This window comes from Balaenoptera musculus, chromosome X, assembly GCF_009873245.2.
Source record: "Balaenoptera musculus isolate JJ_BM4_2016_0621 chromosome X, mBalMus1.pri.v3, whole genome shotgun sequence".
Lineage (NCBI taxonomy): Eukaryota > Metazoa > Chordata > Mammalia > Artiodactyla > Balaenopteridae > Balaenoptera > Balaenoptera musculus.
Window position 1 is genome coordinate 9,698,958 of NC_045806.1, and position 19,743 is coordinate 9,718,700.

The window sequence follows — 19,743 nt, forward strand, 5'->3', positions numbered from 1 at the left end:
GGATCTTCCTGGTCCTTACAAATAAACAAAATTTTAATATATACGCACATACATAAGGTGTTCAAGAGTCTTTTCTTGGGAAAACCTGTCTTGTGTTCCGAGAAACTAGCTTTCCTTAATGGGAGTTTAAATGGCTTATCTTTTATGAATTGGCATATAGATAGTAGTATATGTTTTAGGGCGATTATGGGGCAAAATTTTGGTCAGCATTCAAATTCTATTTTTTATATATATATATATGCCACAATTTAAAAAAATACTGGTTGTTGAATGTTCTCAGAAACAAGCAGGGGTAACCTGTGGTACACAGTCCCCTTCATGCTGCCCTCTTGGCCCCAGAAAGTGGGTTCCTCTCAGCGACTTGGCCACACTCGGCTTGATCAGAGCACCCATGGGGCGCCACTCTTGGTTGCCAGCTGAGGAGGACGCAGTGAATGGGACCAGGACTTAAAAAGCGTCCAGAGCTTGTATCCTCCAGGCACTGCATACTAAATTAGGGTGTGTGAGTGTATATGTTTTGGTTCCTCAATAAAAAGTTTTTCAGCTGAATTGCATCATGAGTGACCGTCATTTCAAAAAGTGAAACAGGAAAATCTTCATGTCACCTTATGTCTATGGAGTTATTTTGCGCTAAGTTTCATCATTGAAATCTCTTCTTCACAGGAAAAATCTAGAATGTTCCGGGCTCACCAGCAAGCCTGGCCTGCCACTTTCTCCTCCTTTTGCCAGTTCAGGCCTTTCAGAGCTGATGACTTTTGAGCATTTGACCTAGTTGCACAGAGGCCTGGTCTGTGATTACCATCTCTGGAGGCCTCGAGTCCAGTGAAGCCCCTTGTCCTAAGCGTACAGATTACATGGCTACGCTCACCAGGACTTTGTCCCCACTGGCCGCTCCCTACACCGAGCAGTTAGTACTTTCTAAATAACTTGCTTTTAGTTGTGCCCCTGACTTTAAAAGGTACCCACGAACACTAACCTGTTGAGTGTCAGCTTCTTAGCCAGGAGTTATAGCCCATGGTCAAGGCGCCCTGGCTTTCTTCCCCAGCTGCCACAAACGCAAGGCCACATCCTAGCATGTTTCTCCCCTTGGGTTGCTTAATACATATCCCAGACCAGGCCTGGCTTTGCAAGGAGGCCTGATTCTTGCATTATCTTGACTATGGCTGGTCACGACAGTCCTAAAATACAGCTATGAAGAACACGATTTGTTTTGGATTGACAGTGTTTGATGTATCTGTCTGTGTCTTTTTTTTTTTTTAATGAATCTAGAGTTTTTTAATATTCTGGGAATACGCTTTCAGAATTAGTCTAATTTTTTTCCCTATATATATTTTTTAACTTTTTATTTTATATTGGAGTATAGTTGGTTAACAATGTTGTGTTAGTTTCAGGTGTACAGCAAAGTGATTCAGTTATACATATACATGTATCTATTCTTTTTCAAATTCTTCTCCCATCTAGGTTGTTACATAATACTGAACAGAGTTCCCTGTGCTATACAGTAGGTCCTTGTTGGTTATCTATTTTAAATATAGCAGTGTGGACATGTCAATCCCCAACTCCCAATCTATCCTCCCTGCCGCCTTCCCCCCTGGTAACCATAAGCTTGTTCTCTGAGTCTGTGACTGTCTGTGTCTTTGAGCAGGGTCACGTCAATCGCAGACAGGTTGAATGTGGAATTTGCCTTGATTCACAAGGAGAGGAAGAAGGCCAATGAAGTGGACCGGATGGTGCTGGTGGGCGACGTGAAGGACCGCGTGGCCATCCTTGTGGATGACATGGCCGACACATGTGGCACCATCTGCCACGCTGCGGACAAGTATGCGCGTGCTTTGCGACCACTGAGGAGAGGGGTGGGGCATCTCATTAAGAAAGGAAGAATGTCAGCTGTTAAAAACTAGGCTCACTTTTCCTAATTATTACTGATAGCTTAGTAGTAGTTTTTCAGACCAAAGTCAATTCTAGGCCTATTTTTTTTTTTCTCGGTAGGGAAAAAACTGTGGCCCTTTATGGCCTGGTTTTCATTTTCAAGGTTGAACTTTCAGTGTGTTTTTAAAAAAGTTCAGAGAAGGTGCTTCTCCTGAAACTGAGCACAGGAGGAAAAAGACAGTCTTTCGGCCTCTTCAGGCCCTCGCTTCCTTGGCTCGCCTTCGCTCCAGCCTTCTCAGCCGTTGGCTTCCAGGGACTTGGAGCTGCGCTGTCCCGCGTGGGAGCCGCCCCCCAGCCGTGCACGGCTGCAGAACGCGTGGACTGTGGCCCGTCTGACTTGAGATGCGCTGGGAGGGTAGAATGCACAGCAGGTTTCAGAGACAGAACGGAACAAAGAGTGTATAATACCTCAGTTTTGTGTACTGATTGTATGGCAACATGGTGACATTTTGGCTTTACTCTTTTAAACCTGGGCAGTTTTGTTCCCTGGGTGACATTTGACAATATCTGGAGACAGTTTTGGTTGTGACAACTGAGGGGAGGGGCGTTGCTGTTGGGTAGAGGCCAGGGATGTGCTGCACAGCAAAGAATTATCCGGGCCCGACGTCAAGGCTGATAATCCCCAATTTAAGGGAATGTAAAGTGTTTGGCCAGCACATACCTTAAAAGATCCTGTTTTAGACTGATAAATGTGAGTGAAATTGGTTTCCTGTTTTCCTTTATGGAACACACTGTTGCTTTTAAATTCACACTAAGGGGAGAATATTTCAAGAATATTTGTGTGCACTTAATTTTTTTCTCTTTTATTTTATAGGCTACTCTCGGCCGGAGCCACCAAAGTTTATGCTATCCTTACCCATGGGATCTTCTCTGGGCCAGCTATTTCCAGAATAAATAATGCCGCCTTTGAGGCTGTTGTTGTGACAAACACTATTCCCCAAGAGGACAAAATGAAACACTGCTCCAAGATTCAGGTACTGGCTACACTGCAGGCAGAGCCAAGCAGGGAGGCAACTAGCATCTTGCGTGTGTGACCACTTGCTAAGCAGATGTCAGTAGAGGTTGTAGCTTCCCGTAATGGGAAGGTATGATAACATGTTAGATGTCTGGGAAAGGCTGGGGCCAGCAGAGGTCAAAGTTATAAATAGTAAGTGAATAAAGCCAAAGTAAAGAACATTAAGAAATAGGCTGTGCTAAAGCTAAACAGAGTTACCACATGACCCCCCTGGTCCATCTCTAGGGTTATTCCTCCAAATCTGAAAACGGCTGTTCAAACAAAACCTTATGCACGAGTATTCACAGCAGGCCTTATTCACGGTAGCCAAAAGGTGGAAATGACCAAATGTCCACTGACAGTTGAATGGTTAACCGTAGTGTGGCCTCTTCATACGATGAAATATTCCTCAGCCTTAAAAAGGAAGGAGACTTTGATACGTGCAACAGCATCGATGAACCTTGAAAGCGGTATGCTAAGAGAAAGAAACCAGTCACAAAAGGACAAATATTGTGTGATGTGTGAACTAGATTCCACTTTCCTGAGGGCCCTAGAGTAGTCAGGTTCATAGAAAGGGGAAGTAGAGTGGTGGTGACCAGGAGCGGGGGATAGGGAGTTAGTGTTTAATGGTGCAGGGTTTCCGTTTGGGACGATGAAAAAGTTTGGGAAATGGTTACACACCACTGGGAATGTAATTAATGCCACTGAGTTCTATACTTAAAAATGGTTAAAATGGCAACTTTTGTGGTACATGTATTTTGCCACAGGTTTTTAAAATGGGGGAGGAAAACAAAGAAGCAGCTTGGCTGTGCCAGGGGTCTCCGAGCTTTACTCCTTCTCTCCCCTCCTGACTCGGGAGGCCCCCAGAGAGTTGGCAGTGATCACTTTACACCAACTGGCCTGAAATAAGTTGAAGGGGTTTGAGTCCTCGTTTTGCCTCTATGTCTTGGTGAACCTTGGCAAGTCCTTTCAGAGTGATCCGCTTCGTGATTTCTCATCCATCGGAGAGCAACACAGTTCATTCGGCACCAGGAGATTCATTAGAAAATGGTCAAAATAGCTATGCCTTAGATTTTCATGTCTGATTCTCAGTAGCTGAGAGTCAGCAAATTAAGGCCCCCGGGCCCAATCCAGCCCACCATCTGTTTTTGTAAATAAAGTTTTACTGAAACACAGCCATGCCCATTCATTTATGTATTGTCTGTGGCTGTTCTCAGGCTGACCCCGGAGTTAGATGATTACAGCTGTGCTGTCAGACGTTACAGTTTCTGTGTTTTCAGAAACCAAGAGAGAGAAAAACCTTCCACATAATGATTGAGTAAATTTAATTTTAAAACAACAAGCACCCAAAGTAAAGGATGTGTCTGGTTAACAGCGGCCCTGAAAAGCCTTTGAAGTATCTGCACTGAAAAATCTCACTTCCAGGATCCCGTACAGGATAGTAATTTGAAGACAGACCCAAAACTATCTGTCCTCTCAGAAGAAATGGCTGCGGGGAGGTTCGATAGTGGCACATCTTATGTGCTGGAGAGAGCGTTTCTAGGCTTTCTGGCTTCTAAGTTTCTAATTAAACATGACTGAGATGTCCCACTTTCCTCTCCTCTTTTCTGTCTTTTCATTGGTGTTTAGGTTATTGACATTTCAATGATCTTGGCCGAGGCGATTCGAAGGACCCACAACGGTGAATCTGTGTCTTACCTGTTCAGCCACGTCCCACTGTAAATCCAGGATGTGAGGTGTGGAAGCAAGCCTGCTCTGGCTTCTGACTTGCGTGCATTTGTCTGATTTATTAGCTTTAGGACTAAGCAGTTATATTAATGCAAAAGCATCAGGTCTTTGTATACTCCGAGGTCCACTGGTTTTCCCCCTCTTAAAGCTCTCGACCATTTATTTTCAGTTTGGTGGGGAGGGCAGTGGTTATTTGATCTTTAAGTGAGCAGTCTTAAATGAGAAATGTTTTTGTTATCTTGATTTGTTCTGATAGGTGACCTTTTTTTCCTTTGTTCTGTCACTGCTTTGAGGCCACAACTTTCAAGTTTATAATTCCATTGTGGAAGTTCATAGTTTATGTATTTCAGGGTTACCAAAGGTCACCTCAGATTAAAGCCTCTGTGTAAATATAGAATGATAATGCCTATGGACATTTGGGTGAAACCCTGTAGAGAATTAGCCTTTTGCTTCTAAGTGAACCTTAGAGAATTTATAATACCCTGAGTTTTGAGTATTTGTTTTAGTGAGCAGGTTTCCAATAAGCCATTTTGGTTATTATGCTTAATTTGGACCAAATTTTATGTAGCTGAAGATGGCCACTGACACGTTTATTTCTGGTAAACATTAGACATATCAGAGGCAATGTAGTTCAGTATTTTTTTATTACCACTTCTAAAAATCGTAACTGTCACTTCTCTGAAATACCTTGTTCTAAAATTCCAAAATTATGTTCAGCAATAGAGCTGACTGAGAAACTGTTTTGAGGTAGTCTGCAAGTTCAGTGTCACATCCGTGCTGTGTCCATCCCAGATACACCTCATGTCCTGCCATCTTTTTTTTAATGTCCTGTTTTTAGCTCTAGCTTTTACTTTGCCTTTTTTCCAAGAGTTTCATGTTGTGGATTTCCATCACAACAAAGACTTCTTCCCTAAGTCCCCTCACATTTACTAGTCTGATCTCTGTTTTGCTTTTGACATGAGAAAAAGGTGAATTGTTTGTGGGTGCCTCCAAATACATATTTAAATATTATTTCCTTAGTGTTGATCTCATGGTCTTTTGCCTTTTGTAATCACAAGTAGCAAGCCTCCTAGGCAACAGATTATTTTAACTAAAGCTGTTACATGAAAAATGTGGGTGAGAAAGGCCTACAAAAAAAGGACAAATAAGGAAACATTAGTTGCTCCATGAAGTTAATGTTCAAATGGTGGCCCAGGAGTGATGGTGGAGGGAAGATAGCTTTATCCACAGGTGGCTTTTGATGACTCCTGAGTGAGGTGCCCCCATCCCCGGTGGCAGGCGGCAAGCATCAACTCTGAATTTTCCTAAGTGCGCGTTGGTGGACAACCAACTGAGTGCTTCCGCCCCCAAAGAAGAAAATGTGCCTGCACAGACAAAGCCCAGGAATAATAAATAACAATCTCCTCCTTCTGCTGAATCTCAAAACTTGAAGAGAAGAAAGTCTCTGATCTAAATTCTGTGGGTGGAAAAATGGAATCTGTTTAAGTTGTTAACAAATCTGAATAGCAATCTTTAAGGTTTCAAACTTCACTACAGCAGAGGGTGAATCAAAGTTTAAAAGTATCGTTTTAGTCATTGCAGAGACTAGCATTTTGCTGTACCTTAAGAGGGCTTTTGAGAAAAAATCATAGCGTAGCCTGGTTAGGGTCAGCTATGCAATACGATGGACTCTATCTAGACAAGAGTTGATTTGAGATATGTAAAGAGCCTGTTTAGATGTATGTAATCTTTATTTTTGACAAATGAGTGATATCTGTATTTCTTGAAATTTCTATGCATAGAGAAATGAAAATGTAGTTATGAACGCACGCAGGTAGACAGCTTGGCATCCCAGTGTAGACATGTTGACAATGACTAAAACCAGTTGATTTAAAGGTAGTCATTTCGTCCAAGATTTAAGAGTCTAACACAGAGCTAGTTTTAAAATAATGATCTTCAGATAAAGATATAAAAATCGGTATTGTCATTCTCTGAATTAAGAATTGATTGTTTCTATGGTTATTTATCTCCACTTTTGTATTTTAAAATACTTCTGGTACATCTATCAACTAAATAGACTAGACGTAGCCCTGCGCAGCAGCAATGTAGACCTTAACTATTTTGATGGTCCAGTTCAAAAAAGATGATGAAGACGGCCTTGAGAGCAGCTTAATCCCAGAACTTGTGCGTCCCTTGCTGCTTATGTGGAAACATTTCAGTGAAACCACCAAATACATTGGTCCTGTCTGACTCTGCTGCATGGCGGTTGACTTGGAGTACATCTAGCCAAAAAGGGGAGCCAGAGAAATATGAATATACCAAAGTTGCTCAGTTTCCAACTTAAATTACATTAACCAACTTAAAGAGATTCGTATTATAACTTTCCTTTGGTAGATATGATGTCAAATAGATTCCGGAACTACATCATTTGCAGTGCTTGTATTGGTTTAGAATATAGGATACAAAGATCTTCCAACACTGTACTAAAAACGTTTCAATAAAATCATGCTCCTTCTTTCTTTCATACTTTGTATCATCATTGTGGAGTAATATGTTTTGATGGAGTGATGTGTTTTGATGGGTACCTTGAAGTGTTTGCTACATCATGGCTGTAGCCCAGCATATAAAGTTACAGAAAAGCCAGAAGTTCGTTGAAGTCAGCTCTTCTCCATTCTGAAGGTGTTTCTGAAGAACTGATGAGCAGTCTCCTTGCCCCAAAGCATAATATCTGGGCCACGTAAGAATTCTAGACGTTGCCTATAAAATTGAAGATTGCACTGTGTGTTTATACATCAGAGTAGTCGTGTTCAATATCCATAGGTTGGAATGGACCAAACTTAAATGTAAGCCCCATAGAAGTTTTTCAAATGCTTTGATTTCAGAAGCACCAGGAAGAGTTTGAGTTTCCCGCTCCCATAAAACAACTGTCACCTATTCTGTGATACTTTAAGTTACTCTCGTGGGGACGAAGTAAAAAAATTGGTTTTGGCCACACCGTGCGTGCAGTGTGTGGGATCTTAGTTCCCTGACCAGGGATCACACCCGCGCCCCCTGCAGTGGAAGTGCAGGGTCTTAACCACTGGACCACCAGGGAAGTCCTGGACAAAGTAAACTTCTAATTACGGTTCTCCCAGGAAAGCTCAGCTTTAAAGTGTGGGTAATGCTGAGAGTGGCAACAGTTTGTCTTAAAAAGTCCCAGTGAAATACAAAGAACTAAAACCAAGTCAGCTGGAGAAGATCACAGTTTTAAGACAAAACAGGATAAAATGTAATAGAAGGGAGGAAGAAAATGGAGAGATGGAAACACCAAAATCACTTCACCAACTTTACAGTTTCACCTCATGAATGCTGTCACACATGCCTCCTTGGAAGTGTTTGATTTCATATGGCAGGTCCTCCCCAACCCACCAGCTGGCCTACTGGCTGGACGGGCTAATAAGCATCCAAGGGGAAGATGCGATACTAAGAGGTTCAGAGGGTCGAATGAGGCTGGGGAGGTGAGACAGGGCTTTGTGAAGGGACTGCTGTTACCGATGGTACTTCACAGCAGAATTTTCCAGAACCACTGGCTGTACTCCAGCATGGACTGAAGCAGGACAGCACAGGGTGTCTGGTACTTATTATGTTAGAGTGAGGATAGCCAGTGAAGATGGAAGTTGGGCTGAAAGGTACTGCCTTATCCTTTGTGTACATTGCATGCAGAAGTTGACAGAGTGGATCCTTTTCGCTGCAGATCTTCACCTAATTGGTTTATCTCCTGCACCCCAGGAACACAGCCCTCCACCTTTTCCCTTGCTTTCCAAGTCCACGTTCTGGATTGGTTTGACGTATTGTCACCTCTGAGCTCTTGTTTTCTCTCCTGAAAGAGCGTGGTGCTCAGAAACAGACTCCACCACTTACTAGAGTTAAGACAACGACAACAACAAACCCTCTTTGGGCTAGTTGCTTACCCCCTCTGTGCCTCAGTTTCCTTGCATGTGAAATGGGATAATAGTACCTCTCTCAGAAGATGTGATGAGGAGTAAACGAGATGATATCTGTAAAGAGCTTAGAACCGATGGTTTTGTACATTAACCTCAGTTTTTAGAACAGGCATCTTATTTCTTCCCTTTGAGAGAATCGAAGTATGAAGAAGCAAGATTTTCATGCACTGTCTAGATGCTAGTCCATGTGCCTGTGAGCTAGTCACAAACACGATCCACTCACCCAGGGGTACATTGTCCTGGCACGTGACCGTCTCCACCAAGGGTAGCATTTGGTGATGACAAATGGTTGCATGTTGAAGACACTTTGCTGGGCTGTAGAAATGACAGGAATGGATGACGTGGTAATGGAGATGGTGACCAATTGAGGCTGTTTACAGCAACCTGATTCCATTCACTATCACAACATTAAAAAAAAGCAGTGCCCAATACAAACAGCAGTTTTCACTGTTCTAACGGCTAAGTCCTGTGGTCAGAAGAAAACCCAGCTGAACTCATTCCACAAGAGCAATAGAAAGAGACTGGCAGAGCAAAAAATGTAATGCAGTGGAAAGTGCCCTAAATTGGGGCTGTGGCGATCTAGGGTCTGGTTCCTGACATGCTACCAGCAAGCTGTGTGACCTGGGGAAAATATCTATACCACTCTGAGTCTGAGTATCTTTGTGAAAAAGAAGGGGTAGATGATTGCTAAAGTCCCCAGCAGTTTGAACAGGCCCTGACCTCTATGCTAGATTTAGTTGGACTACTTCTAACTGAAGGCTGTGGTCCTAATGTGGCAAAGATGGTTCCTTCTCCATCAGGTGAACAACTTGTTTGGGCTTGCAGGGGACTTTCTCAGTGCTACCTCTGGAAGTCTTGCATCCCAGGAAAGCCTGCAGTCCTGGGCACGCCAGGGTGCTCGGTCACTCTCATTCTCTTTCTTCTAACGTGGATAGTTCTGGATCCCCAGCACCACCTTGGCTAAGGAATCTCACAAGCATGGCTCTGATCTTGTGCCAGTTGCAACACAAAGGAGGCTATATGACAAGCCCAACAATGTGCCAACGACCTGTGGCGTCACAGTTTTTAAAAAATCCATTGTCAATTAACTGTAGAAGCTGAAGGCTGTAGTCACAAATAAAAGAGGGAAAAGGGGGGACACCTTTAGGAAACGCATTCAAGACCTGGCTTGACTGCCAGTCCTTTGGCAGAGCTGCCTTTAAAGCCATAAGTGGTCTTTAGAGACCCCGGGGAACAGTCCAGGCAGAAGGCAGAGTGCCCTAAATATTTGCTGATGGACGTTGCCCTTCTGTGCTTTGAGGGATTCTTAGGTCTGTGAGCACTTGACCTTCAGTGTCTGAGGATGCATGATTCTCTGATTTTCCCTATGCAGAGAGTGTTAAATCTACTATCTTCTTGCCTCGAAGCTAAGACTGACCATGAGTTACAGAAAAATTGTGAGGACTTAGACCGAACTTGTGTCACTTTGTCAAATCATCAGAGGGATTCTTTGGGGGCACATTTTAGTGTATGTTTGCTATAGAATGAACTCAGGAAGTGCCACTGACAGTATACTTGTCTGAAGAACCAAGGAAGGACCCGAAACTTCCTGAAGCCTCAGAATATCCTGTTTTTAGGACCAGGGCTGTAGAGCAGCCTCCTGAAGTATTGAAAGGGACAGACCCCTCTCGGCAGTAACTGTGCATTCATTTCCCCACTGACGGCTTTCATAGCCTTACAAAGAGCAACACTTCAATGAAGACACAATTCATGAACAGTGTCCTATGAATAAAAGGGCTTCCCTGTTGGCGCAGTGGTTAAGAATCCACCTGCCAATGCAGGGGACACGGGTTCGAGCCCTGGTCCGGGAAGATCCCACATGCTGTGGAGCCACTAAGCCCGTGCGCCACAACTACTGAGCCTGCGCTCTAGAGCCCACGAGCCACAGCTACTGAGCCCATGTGCCACAACTACTGAAGCCCACGTGCCTAGAGCCCGTGCTCCACAACAAGAGAAGCCACCGCAATGAGAAGCCCGTGTACCGTAGCGGAGTGGCCCCCGCTCGACACAACCAAAGAAAGCCTGCGTGCAGCAATGAAGACCCAATGCAGCCAAAAATAAATAAATAAATAATTTTTTAAAAGATTAAAAAAAATAAAAGAGCACATGGAGGAAAACCATGGCACAAGAAGGCTGGTTTTTGGTGAGTCAGTAATTTCTTACTGACTTGCATTGGTGCGGCCGTAAATGCGGTCTCGACCCTTGTCATTTGGAGGTGTTTTGTTTTATGTGTGCAAGTTATAGGAACTATAATTCATCTGAGAAATACCTCTTGCTCCTCTGTCTTTTGACTCTAATGAACATTTTGGCTCAGACAGATGTCAAATGGAGGATTTGTATCTGTAGTCTTCTGGGCTGCCTTGATGATTTCTTCCACGGGCAAAGTGAAGGAGGGGGTCTCACACTCACTCACCCATTCGTTTTTTTTTTTTTTTTTTTTTTTTCACACACACTGTATTTTATTTTTACAAGAGATAAATAGACTGACACCAAGCATTGTACATGGATGACCACAACAAAAGCAACAATGATTGCAATTACCAAACATGAAACACACTCATACTATGTCATAATATTGACATTCAGTAATCCTCCACTGTAACAGCTCCTTTACTTTGCAGTGAAAATTGATTTGTATATTCTTTGCCTCTGAGTCCTTATGGGATTTTTTTTTTTAATTCAGACAGAAAGTCACAAAAATTATACTCATCCTCATCAGTTCACTCAGTCCCATGTAATTAATTTTTTTTTTCATCTTGATCTTTTGTTAGCACTTTTATGAGTTCATCAGTTTTTCATTACAGTTCTGAAAATGCTTATTCATTCAGTTCAGCAGTACAGTCAGTTACCAGAAACCTGTACTTGTCAGTCTTTTCCATGAATTTCTTGAAGATGAAACCCTTTTATAGGAACATATTTGCAAAATCATCAGAGTACACCCAGAACTGTCTGTAAATGACAAAAGACTTAAAAATGACCACAGTTAAAGATTTGATGAAAGTTCATAATAATGCAGTTGACAAGAAAATTAGTTATTTCTGAGATATACATTTTAAAGTAATAACTAGGATTATTACTTATAACATTATACCAGAACATATAAGATTTTTAGAAATTTCATGCAATGTCTGAAACATTTATATTAACATATTTCCATACATATTTCCATACAAATACAAATATAAGATTTTTAGAAATTTCATGTAATGTCTGAAACATTTATATTAACTTATTTCCATACATATTTCCATACAAATACAAATATAAGATTTTTAGAAATTTCATGTAATGTCTGAAACATTTATATTAACATATTTCCATACAAATAACCCAATGAAAGTTTAGTATTAGTTGTTTTGTTTGTTTTTTTATACTGCAGGTTCTTATTAGGCATCAATTTTATACACATCAGTGTATACATGTCAATCCCAATCGCCCAATTCAGCACACCACCATCCCCACCTCACCGCAGTTTTCCCCCCTTGGTGTCCATATGTCCATTCTCTACATCTGTGTCTCAACTTCTGCCCTGCAAACTGGCTCATCTGTACCATTTTTCTAGGTTCCACATACATGCATTAATATACGATATTTGTTTTTGTCTTTCTGACTTACTTCACTCTGTATGACAGTCTATAGATCCATCCACATCTCAACAAATGACTCAATTTCGTTCCTTTTTATGGCTGAGTAATATTCCATTGTATATATGTACCACAACTTCTTTATCCATTCGTCTGTTGATGGGCATTTAGGTTGCTTCCGTGACCTGGCTATTGTAAATAGTGCTGCAATGAACATTCGGGTGCATGTGTCTTTTTGAATTACGGTTTTCTCTGGGTATATGCCCAGTAGTGGGATTGCTGGGTCATATGGTAATTCTATTTTTAGTTTTTTAAGGAACCTCCATATTGTTCTCCATAGTGGCTGTATCAATTTACATTCCCACCAACAGTGCAAGAGGGTTCCCTTTTCTCCACACCCTCTCCAGCATTTGTTGTTTGTAGATTTTCTGATGATGCCCATTCTAACAGGAGTGAGGTGATACCTCGTTGTTTTGATTTGCATTTCTCTAATAATTAGTGATGTTGAGCATCTTTTCATGTGCTTCGTGGCCGTCTGTATGTCTTCTTTGGAGAAATGTCTATTTAGGTCTTCTGCCCATTTTTGTATTGGGGTGTTTGTTTCTTTGATATTGAGCTGAATGAGCTGTTTATATATTTTGGAGATTAATCCTTTGTCCGTTGATTCATTTGCAAATATTTTCTCCCATTCTGAGGGTTGTCTTTTTGTCTTGTTTATGGTTTCCTTCGCTGTGCAAAAGCTTTGAAGTTTCATTAGGTCCCACTTGTTTATTTTTGTTTTTATTTCCATTACTCTAGGAGGTGGATCAAAAAAGATCTTGCTGTGATTTATGTCAAAGAGTGTTCTTCCTATGTTTTCCTCTAAGAGTTTTATAGTGTCCAGTCTTATATTTAGGTCTCTAATCCATTTTGAGTTTATTTTTGTGTATGGTGTTAGGGAGTATTCTAATTTCATTCTTTTACATGTAGCTGTCCAGTTTTCCCAGCACCACTTATTGAAGAGACTGTCTTTTCTCCATTGTATATCTTTGCCTCCTTTGTCATAGATTAGTTGACCATAGGTGCGTGGGTTAATCTCTGGGCTTTCTATCTTGTTCCATTGATCTATGTTTCTGTTTTTGTGCCAGTACCATATTGTCTTGATTACTGTAGCTTTGTAGTATAGTCTGAAGTCTGGGAGTCTGATTCCTCCAGCTCCATTTTTTTGCCTCAAGACTGCTTTGGCTATTCGGGGTCTTTTGTGTCTCCATACAAATTTTAAGATGATTTGTTCTAGCTCCGTAAAAAATGCCATTGGTAATTTGATAGGGATTGCATTGAATCTGTAGATTGCTTTGGGTAGTATACTCATTTTCACAATGTTGATTCTTCCAATCCAAGAACATGGTATATCTCTCCATCTGTTGGTATCATCTTTAATTTCTTTCATCAGTGTCTTATAGTTTTCTGCATACAGGTCTTTCGTCTCCCTAGGTAGGTTTATTCCTAGGTATTTTATTCTTTTTGTTGCAATGGTAAATGGGAGTGTTTCCATAATTTCTCTTTCAGATTTTTCATCATTAGTGTATAGGAATGCAAGAGATTTCTGTGCATTAATTTTGTATCCTGCAACTTTACTATAATCATTAATTAGCTCTATCAGTTTTCTGGTGGCAGTTTTAGGATTCTCTATGTATAGTATCATGTCATCTGCAAACAGTGACAGTTTTACTTCTTCCTTTCCAATTTGTATTCCTTTTATTTCTTTTTCTTCTCTGATTGCCGTGGCTAGGACTTCCAGAACTATGTTGAATAATAGTGGTGAGAGTGGACATCCTTGTCTCGTTCCCGATCTTAGAGGAAATGCTTTCAGTTTTTCACCATTGAGAATGATGTTTGCTGTGGGTTTGTCATATATGGCCTTTATTATGTTGAGGTAGGTTCCCTCTATGCCCACTTTCTGGAGAGTTTTTATCATAAATGGGTGTTGAATTTTGTCAAAAGCTTTTTCTGCATCTATTGAGATGATCATATGGTTTTTATTCTTCAATTTGTTAATATGGTGTATCACATTGATTGATTTGCGTATATTGAAGAATCCTTGCATCCCTGGGATAAATCCCACTTGATCGTGGTGTATGATCCTTTTAATGTGTTGTTGGATTCTGTTTGCTAGTATTTTGTTGAGGATTTTTGCATCTATATTCATCAGTGATATTGGTCTGTAATTTTCTTTTTTTGTAGTATCTTTGTCTGGTTTTGGTATCAGGGTGATGGTGGCCTCATAGAATGAGTTTGGGAGTGTTCCTTCCTCTGCAATCTTTTGGAAGAGTTTGAGAAGGATGGGTGTTAGCTCTTCTCTAAATGTTTGATAGAATTCACCTGTGAAGCCATCTGGTCCTGGACTTTTGTTTGTTGGAAGATTTTTAATCACAGTTTCAATTTCATTACTTGTGATTGGTCTGTTCATATTTTCTGTTTCTTCCTGGTTCAGTCTTGGAAGGTTATACCTTTCTAAGAATTTGTCCATTTCTTCCAGGTTGTCCATTTTATTGGCATAAAGTTGCTTGTAGTAGTCTCTTAGGATGCTTTGTATTTCTGCGGTGTCTGTTGTAACTTCTCCTTTTTCATTTCTGATTTTATTGATTTGAGTCCTCTCCCTCTTTTTCTTGATGAGTCTGGCTAATGGCTTATCAATTTTGTTTACCTTCTCAAAGAACCAACTTTTAGTTTTATTGATCTTTGCTATTGTTTTCTTTGTTTCTATTTCATTTATTTCTGCTCTGATCTTTATGATTTCTTTCCTTCTGCTAACTTTGGGTTTTGTTTCTTCTTCTTTCTCTAGTTTCTTTAGGTGTAAGATTAGATTGTTTACTTGAGATTTTTCTTGTTTCTTTAGGTAGGCTTGTATAGCTATAAACTTCCCTCTTAGAACCACTTTTGCTGCATCCCATAGGTTTTGGGTCGTCGTGTTTTCATTGTCATTTGTCTCTAGGTATTTTTTGATTTCCTCTTTGATTTCTTCAGTGATCTCTTGGTTATTTAGTAACGTATTGTTTAACCTCCATGTGTTTGTCTTTTTTACGTTTTTTTCCCTGTAATTCATTTCTAATCTCATAGCGTTGTGGTCAGAAAAGATGCTTGATATGATTTCAATTTTCTTAAATTTACTGAGGCTTGATTTGTGACCCAAGATGTGATCTATCCTGGAGAATGTTCCGTGCGCACTTGAGAAGAACGTGTAATCTGCTGTTTTTGGATGGAATGTCCTATATATATCAATTAAATCTATCTGGTCTATTATGTCATTTAAAGCTTCTGTTTCCTTATTTATTTTCATTTTGGATGATCTGTCCATTGGTGTAAGTGAAGTGTTAAGGTCCCCCACTATTACTGTGTTACTGTCGATTTCCTCTTTTATAGCTGTTAGCAGTTGCCTTATGTATTGTGGTGCTCCTATGTTGGGTGCATATATATTTATAATTGTTATATCTTCTTCATGGATTGATCCCTGGATCATTATGTAGTGTCCTTCCTTGTCTCTTGTAACATTCTTTATTTTAAAGTCTATTTTATCTGATATGAGTATAGCTACTCCAGCTTTCTTTTGATTTCCATTTGCATGGAATATCTTTTTCCATCCCCTCACTTTCAGTCTGTATGTGTCCCTAGGTCTAAAGTGGGTCTCTTGTAGACAGCATATATATGGGTCTTGTTTTTGTATCCATTCAGCCAGTCTATGTCTTTTGGTTGGGGCATTTAATCCATTCACGTTTAAAGTAATTATCGATATGTATGTTCCTATGACCATTTTCTTAATTGTTTTGGGTTTGTTTTTGTAGGTCCTTTTCTTTTCTTGTGTTTCCCACTTAGAGAAGTTCCTTTAGCATTTGTTGTAGAGCTGGTTTGGTGGTGCTGAATTCTCTTAGCTTTTGCTTGTCTGTAAAGCTTTTGATTTCTCCATCAAATCTAAATGAGATCCTTGCCGGGTAGAGTAATCTTGGTTGTAGGTTCTTCCCTTTCATCACTTTAAGTATATCATGCCACTCCCTTCTGGCTTGCAGAGTTTCTGCTGAGAAATCAGCTGTTAACCTTATGGGAGTTCCCTTGTATGTTATTTGTCGTTTTTCCCTTGCTGCTTTGAATAATTTTTCTTTGTCTTTAATTTTTGCCACTTTGATTACTATGTGTCTCGGCGTGTTTCTCCTTGGGTTTATCCTGTATGGGACTCTCTGCGCTTCCTGGACTTGGGTGGCTATTTCCTTTCCCATGTTAGGGAAGTTTTCGACTATAATCTCTTCAAATATTTTCTCTGGTCCTTTCTCTCTCTCTTCTCCTTCTGGGACCCCTATAATGCGAATGTTGTTGCGTTTAATGTTGTCCCAGAGGTCTCTTAGGCTGTCTTCATTTCTTTTTTTTTTTTTATTTTTTTATTTTATTTATTTATTTATTTATTTATTTTTATTTATTTTTTTTTTGTCTTCATTTCTTTTCATTCTTTTGTCTTTAGTCTGTTCCGCAGCAGTGAATTCCACCATTCTGTCTTCCAGGTCACTTATCCGGTCTTCTGCCTCAGTTATTCTGCTATTGATTCCTTCTAGTGTAGTTTTCATTTCAGTTATTGTATTGTTCATCTCTGTTTGTTTGTTCTTTAATTCTTCTAGGTCTTTGTTAATCATTTCTTGCATCTTCTCAATCTTTGCCTCCATTCTTATTCCGAGGTCCTGGATCATCTTCACTATCATTATTCTGAATTCTTTTTCTGGAAGGTTGCCTATCTCCACTTCATTTAGTTGTTTTTCTGGGGTTTTTTCTTGTTCCTTCATCTGGTACATAGCCCTCTGCCTTTTCATCTTCTCTATCTTTCTGTAACTGTGGTTTTTGGTCCACAGGCTGCAGGATTGTAGTTTTTCTTGCTTCTGTTGTCTGCCCTCTGGTGGTTGAGGCTATCTAAGAGGCTTGATGGGAGGCTCTGGTGGTGGGTAGAGCTGACTGTTGCTTTGGCGGTCAGAGCTCAGTAAAACCTTAATCCACTTGACTGTTGATGGGTGGGGCTGGGTTCCCTCCCTGTTGCTGTGGCGGTCAGAGCTCAGTAAAACCTTAATCCACTTGACTGTTGATGGGTGGGGCTGGGACCACCCATTCGTTCTTGATGGAGCAGTTACTAGGAGGCCGTTGTGTTAGGATGGGGCTCTGAGGTAAATACCAGATAAATGAAATACGTGACCAAGGCTTACGGCTTACATGTATTAAGCCATTAGCGTTTACGTGGATTGTTTTATACACAAGCATGTGATGTAGGCAACGTGGGAGGATGATTGCCCTGCCCTTGCAGACATGATCATTCATTCGGAGCAAGGGCAACAGTGCGAGGTTTTTGTTGTTTGTTTTTTTGTTTTGGGGTTTTTTTTTTAGTATTTTTGTTGGTGTATTTCTCTTTCAGTATTGTAAAAAAGAAAATCTACAGTCAGAATCATTTATGTCAAGTCTACCAAGACAGTCACGCTCAGCATTAAAATGTAAATAGAACAAAGGAGCGCTTGTTTAAAAGGTGCATGACTACATCTCTTCCAGCTTAAAAACCTGTTTAAGATACTCTATTGATTTCATAGCCATTTCTGGTGCGCTTCTGCTGTTAATCATTTTTTTCCTATGATTATTAGCTTCTTAAGTTTATTACATATTGTCCTCAGAGCCAATTTTATCTTCAATAAACGTTTCAAGGTCCCTGACGGAGGTGTTTCAGGATGGGGTTGGGGGAGGGAAGCTGGATGAAGGAGGGCGCAGCAGGCTTTCTCTGGGGCCAGACACCTCCCCTCGGGGAAAGAGCCCCTCCGCTCCTGCCCCCCTTTGCCCCTCTGGCCATTTTCTTTTGCCTCCCAGGATAATTTCTTTCTTTTTTTGGGGGGGGGGAATTGCACATATTTATTATTTATTAAAAATTTTTATTGGATTATAGTTGATTTACAATGTTGTGTTAGTTTCAGGTGTACAGCAAAGTGACTCAGTTATACAAATACACAGATCCACTCTTTATTTATTTATTTATTTATTTATGGCTGTGTTGGGTCTTTGTTTCTGTGCGAGGGTTTTCTCTAGTTGCGGCAGGTGGGGGCCACTCTTCATCGCGGTGCGCGGGCCTCTCACTATCGCGGCCTCTCTTGTTGCGGAGCACAGGCTCCAGACGCACAGGCTCAGTAGTTGTGGCTCACGGGCCCAGTTGCTCCACGGCACGTGGGATCTTCCCAGACCAGGGCTCAAACCCGTGTCCCCTGCATTGGCAGGCAGATTCTCAACCACTGCGCCACCAGGGAAGCCCCAGATCCACTCTTTTTGATTCTTTTCCCATATAGGCCATTACAGAGTACTGAGAAGAGTTCCCTGTGCTATACATTAGGTCCTTATTAATTATCTATTTTATATGTAATAGTGTGTATATCAGGATAATTTATTTCAGGGTTTCTCAAGCTCAGCACCATTGGCATTTTGCACTAGATAATTCCTTGTCGTGGGGCCATCCTGTGCATCGTGGGGTGTTCAGCAGCATCCTGGGCTTCTACTCTGTAGATGTCAGTAGTAGCCCGCCGCCTCTTCCCTGGGGGCCAAGACACACACACTTGTGACAACCCAAAAAATGTCTCCAGATACTGCCAAATATTCCCTGGGGGCAAAAATCGCCCCTGGTTGAGAACCATTGATTTATTTTAACCAGGACCTTCTTCCTTAATCCTCTTCCTGACGTTCAGGTCAGAATTCCAGAGGAGATCCATCCTGGCCCCTGGCCCCTGGTCCACTCTCAAGTAGAAAAGCATTTTAGAACGAAGTGGATAAGACAGTGGCAATCATAAGTCACTTTAAAAACGTAAACACCAGTGTTTGCTACGACATGAAATTTTACACCAAAATAATTGCATTATCCTTTTGATGCAGGGCTTCAAACACCGATCCCTACGTCTGCCATGAATTGGGGTGAGATCCCTACTGCACAGCCGCGGAACTGTTGCTAAGGCGGAACCCGCTTTTAAAAAAACACAGCAAAGAAGTATGTGCAGCATATTATCATGTGTGAAATAAAAAGGGGGATATATGTTTGAAAAGCATAATTCTGACTTTGGGAAGAATAGAGGCCCCTCAAGAAGGAAATGGGAGACATCACCCTATATATAAAAAATAGGGTTGGGATGGGAAAAGACAAGGCCACACAAGTTTGTGGAATCTATCATTCTTTTGGCTTGTTAGCTATCAAACTGAGTTGTTCTGGTCAAAAACAGAAATATGCCTGACACGAAAGCCACTTATTTTATGATCCATCCATATGCCTGACACGTTTTTTGTTTGAATCAAGAAACTGATTAAGGTAATCTTTAAGAGGTGACTGAATTTTAGTCTGACTTCAGCGGTGACATCCAGAGAGCAGAGATTCCCGTGCGCCTTGCAGGTGGTGGGTATCCTGGCCCTTCCGTGATTGAACTCTCATAAGATGGCCAGAGTCTAACATGGTCAAACCGTAGAGCAACTCACCTCTCTT

General features: G+C 41.0%; 1 protein-coding gene across 3 annotated transcripts in view; it reads left to right on the forward strand.

Annotated features, from left to right (window-relative positions):
• PRPS2 (phosphoribosyl pyrophosphate synthetase 2) overlaps nt 1-19,164 on the forward strand; it is a 38,219-nt gene extending 19,055 nt beyond the window's left edge. Inside the window, exons 5-8 of one of the 3 annotated variants that reach the window (XM_036839900.1) lie at nt 1,646-1,819; nt 2,744-2,903; nt 4,553-4,659; nt 19,146-19,164. In XM_036839900.1, the coding sequence (XP_036695795.1) occupies nt 1,646-1,819; nt 2,744-2,903; nt 4,553-4,645 (427 nt within the window). In that variant the 3' untranslated portion in view covers nt 4,646-4,659; nt 19,146-19,164. Of the gene's footprint in view, nt 1-1,645; nt 1,820-2,743; nt 2,904-4,552; nt 5,630-6,678; nt 7,149-19,145 lie in introns of those variants that run through there. The other 2 variants (XM_036839899.1, XM_036839898.1) reach the window with 2 other exon arrangements.
• The last annotated feature ends 579 nt before the right edge of the window (nt 19,165-19,743 follow it).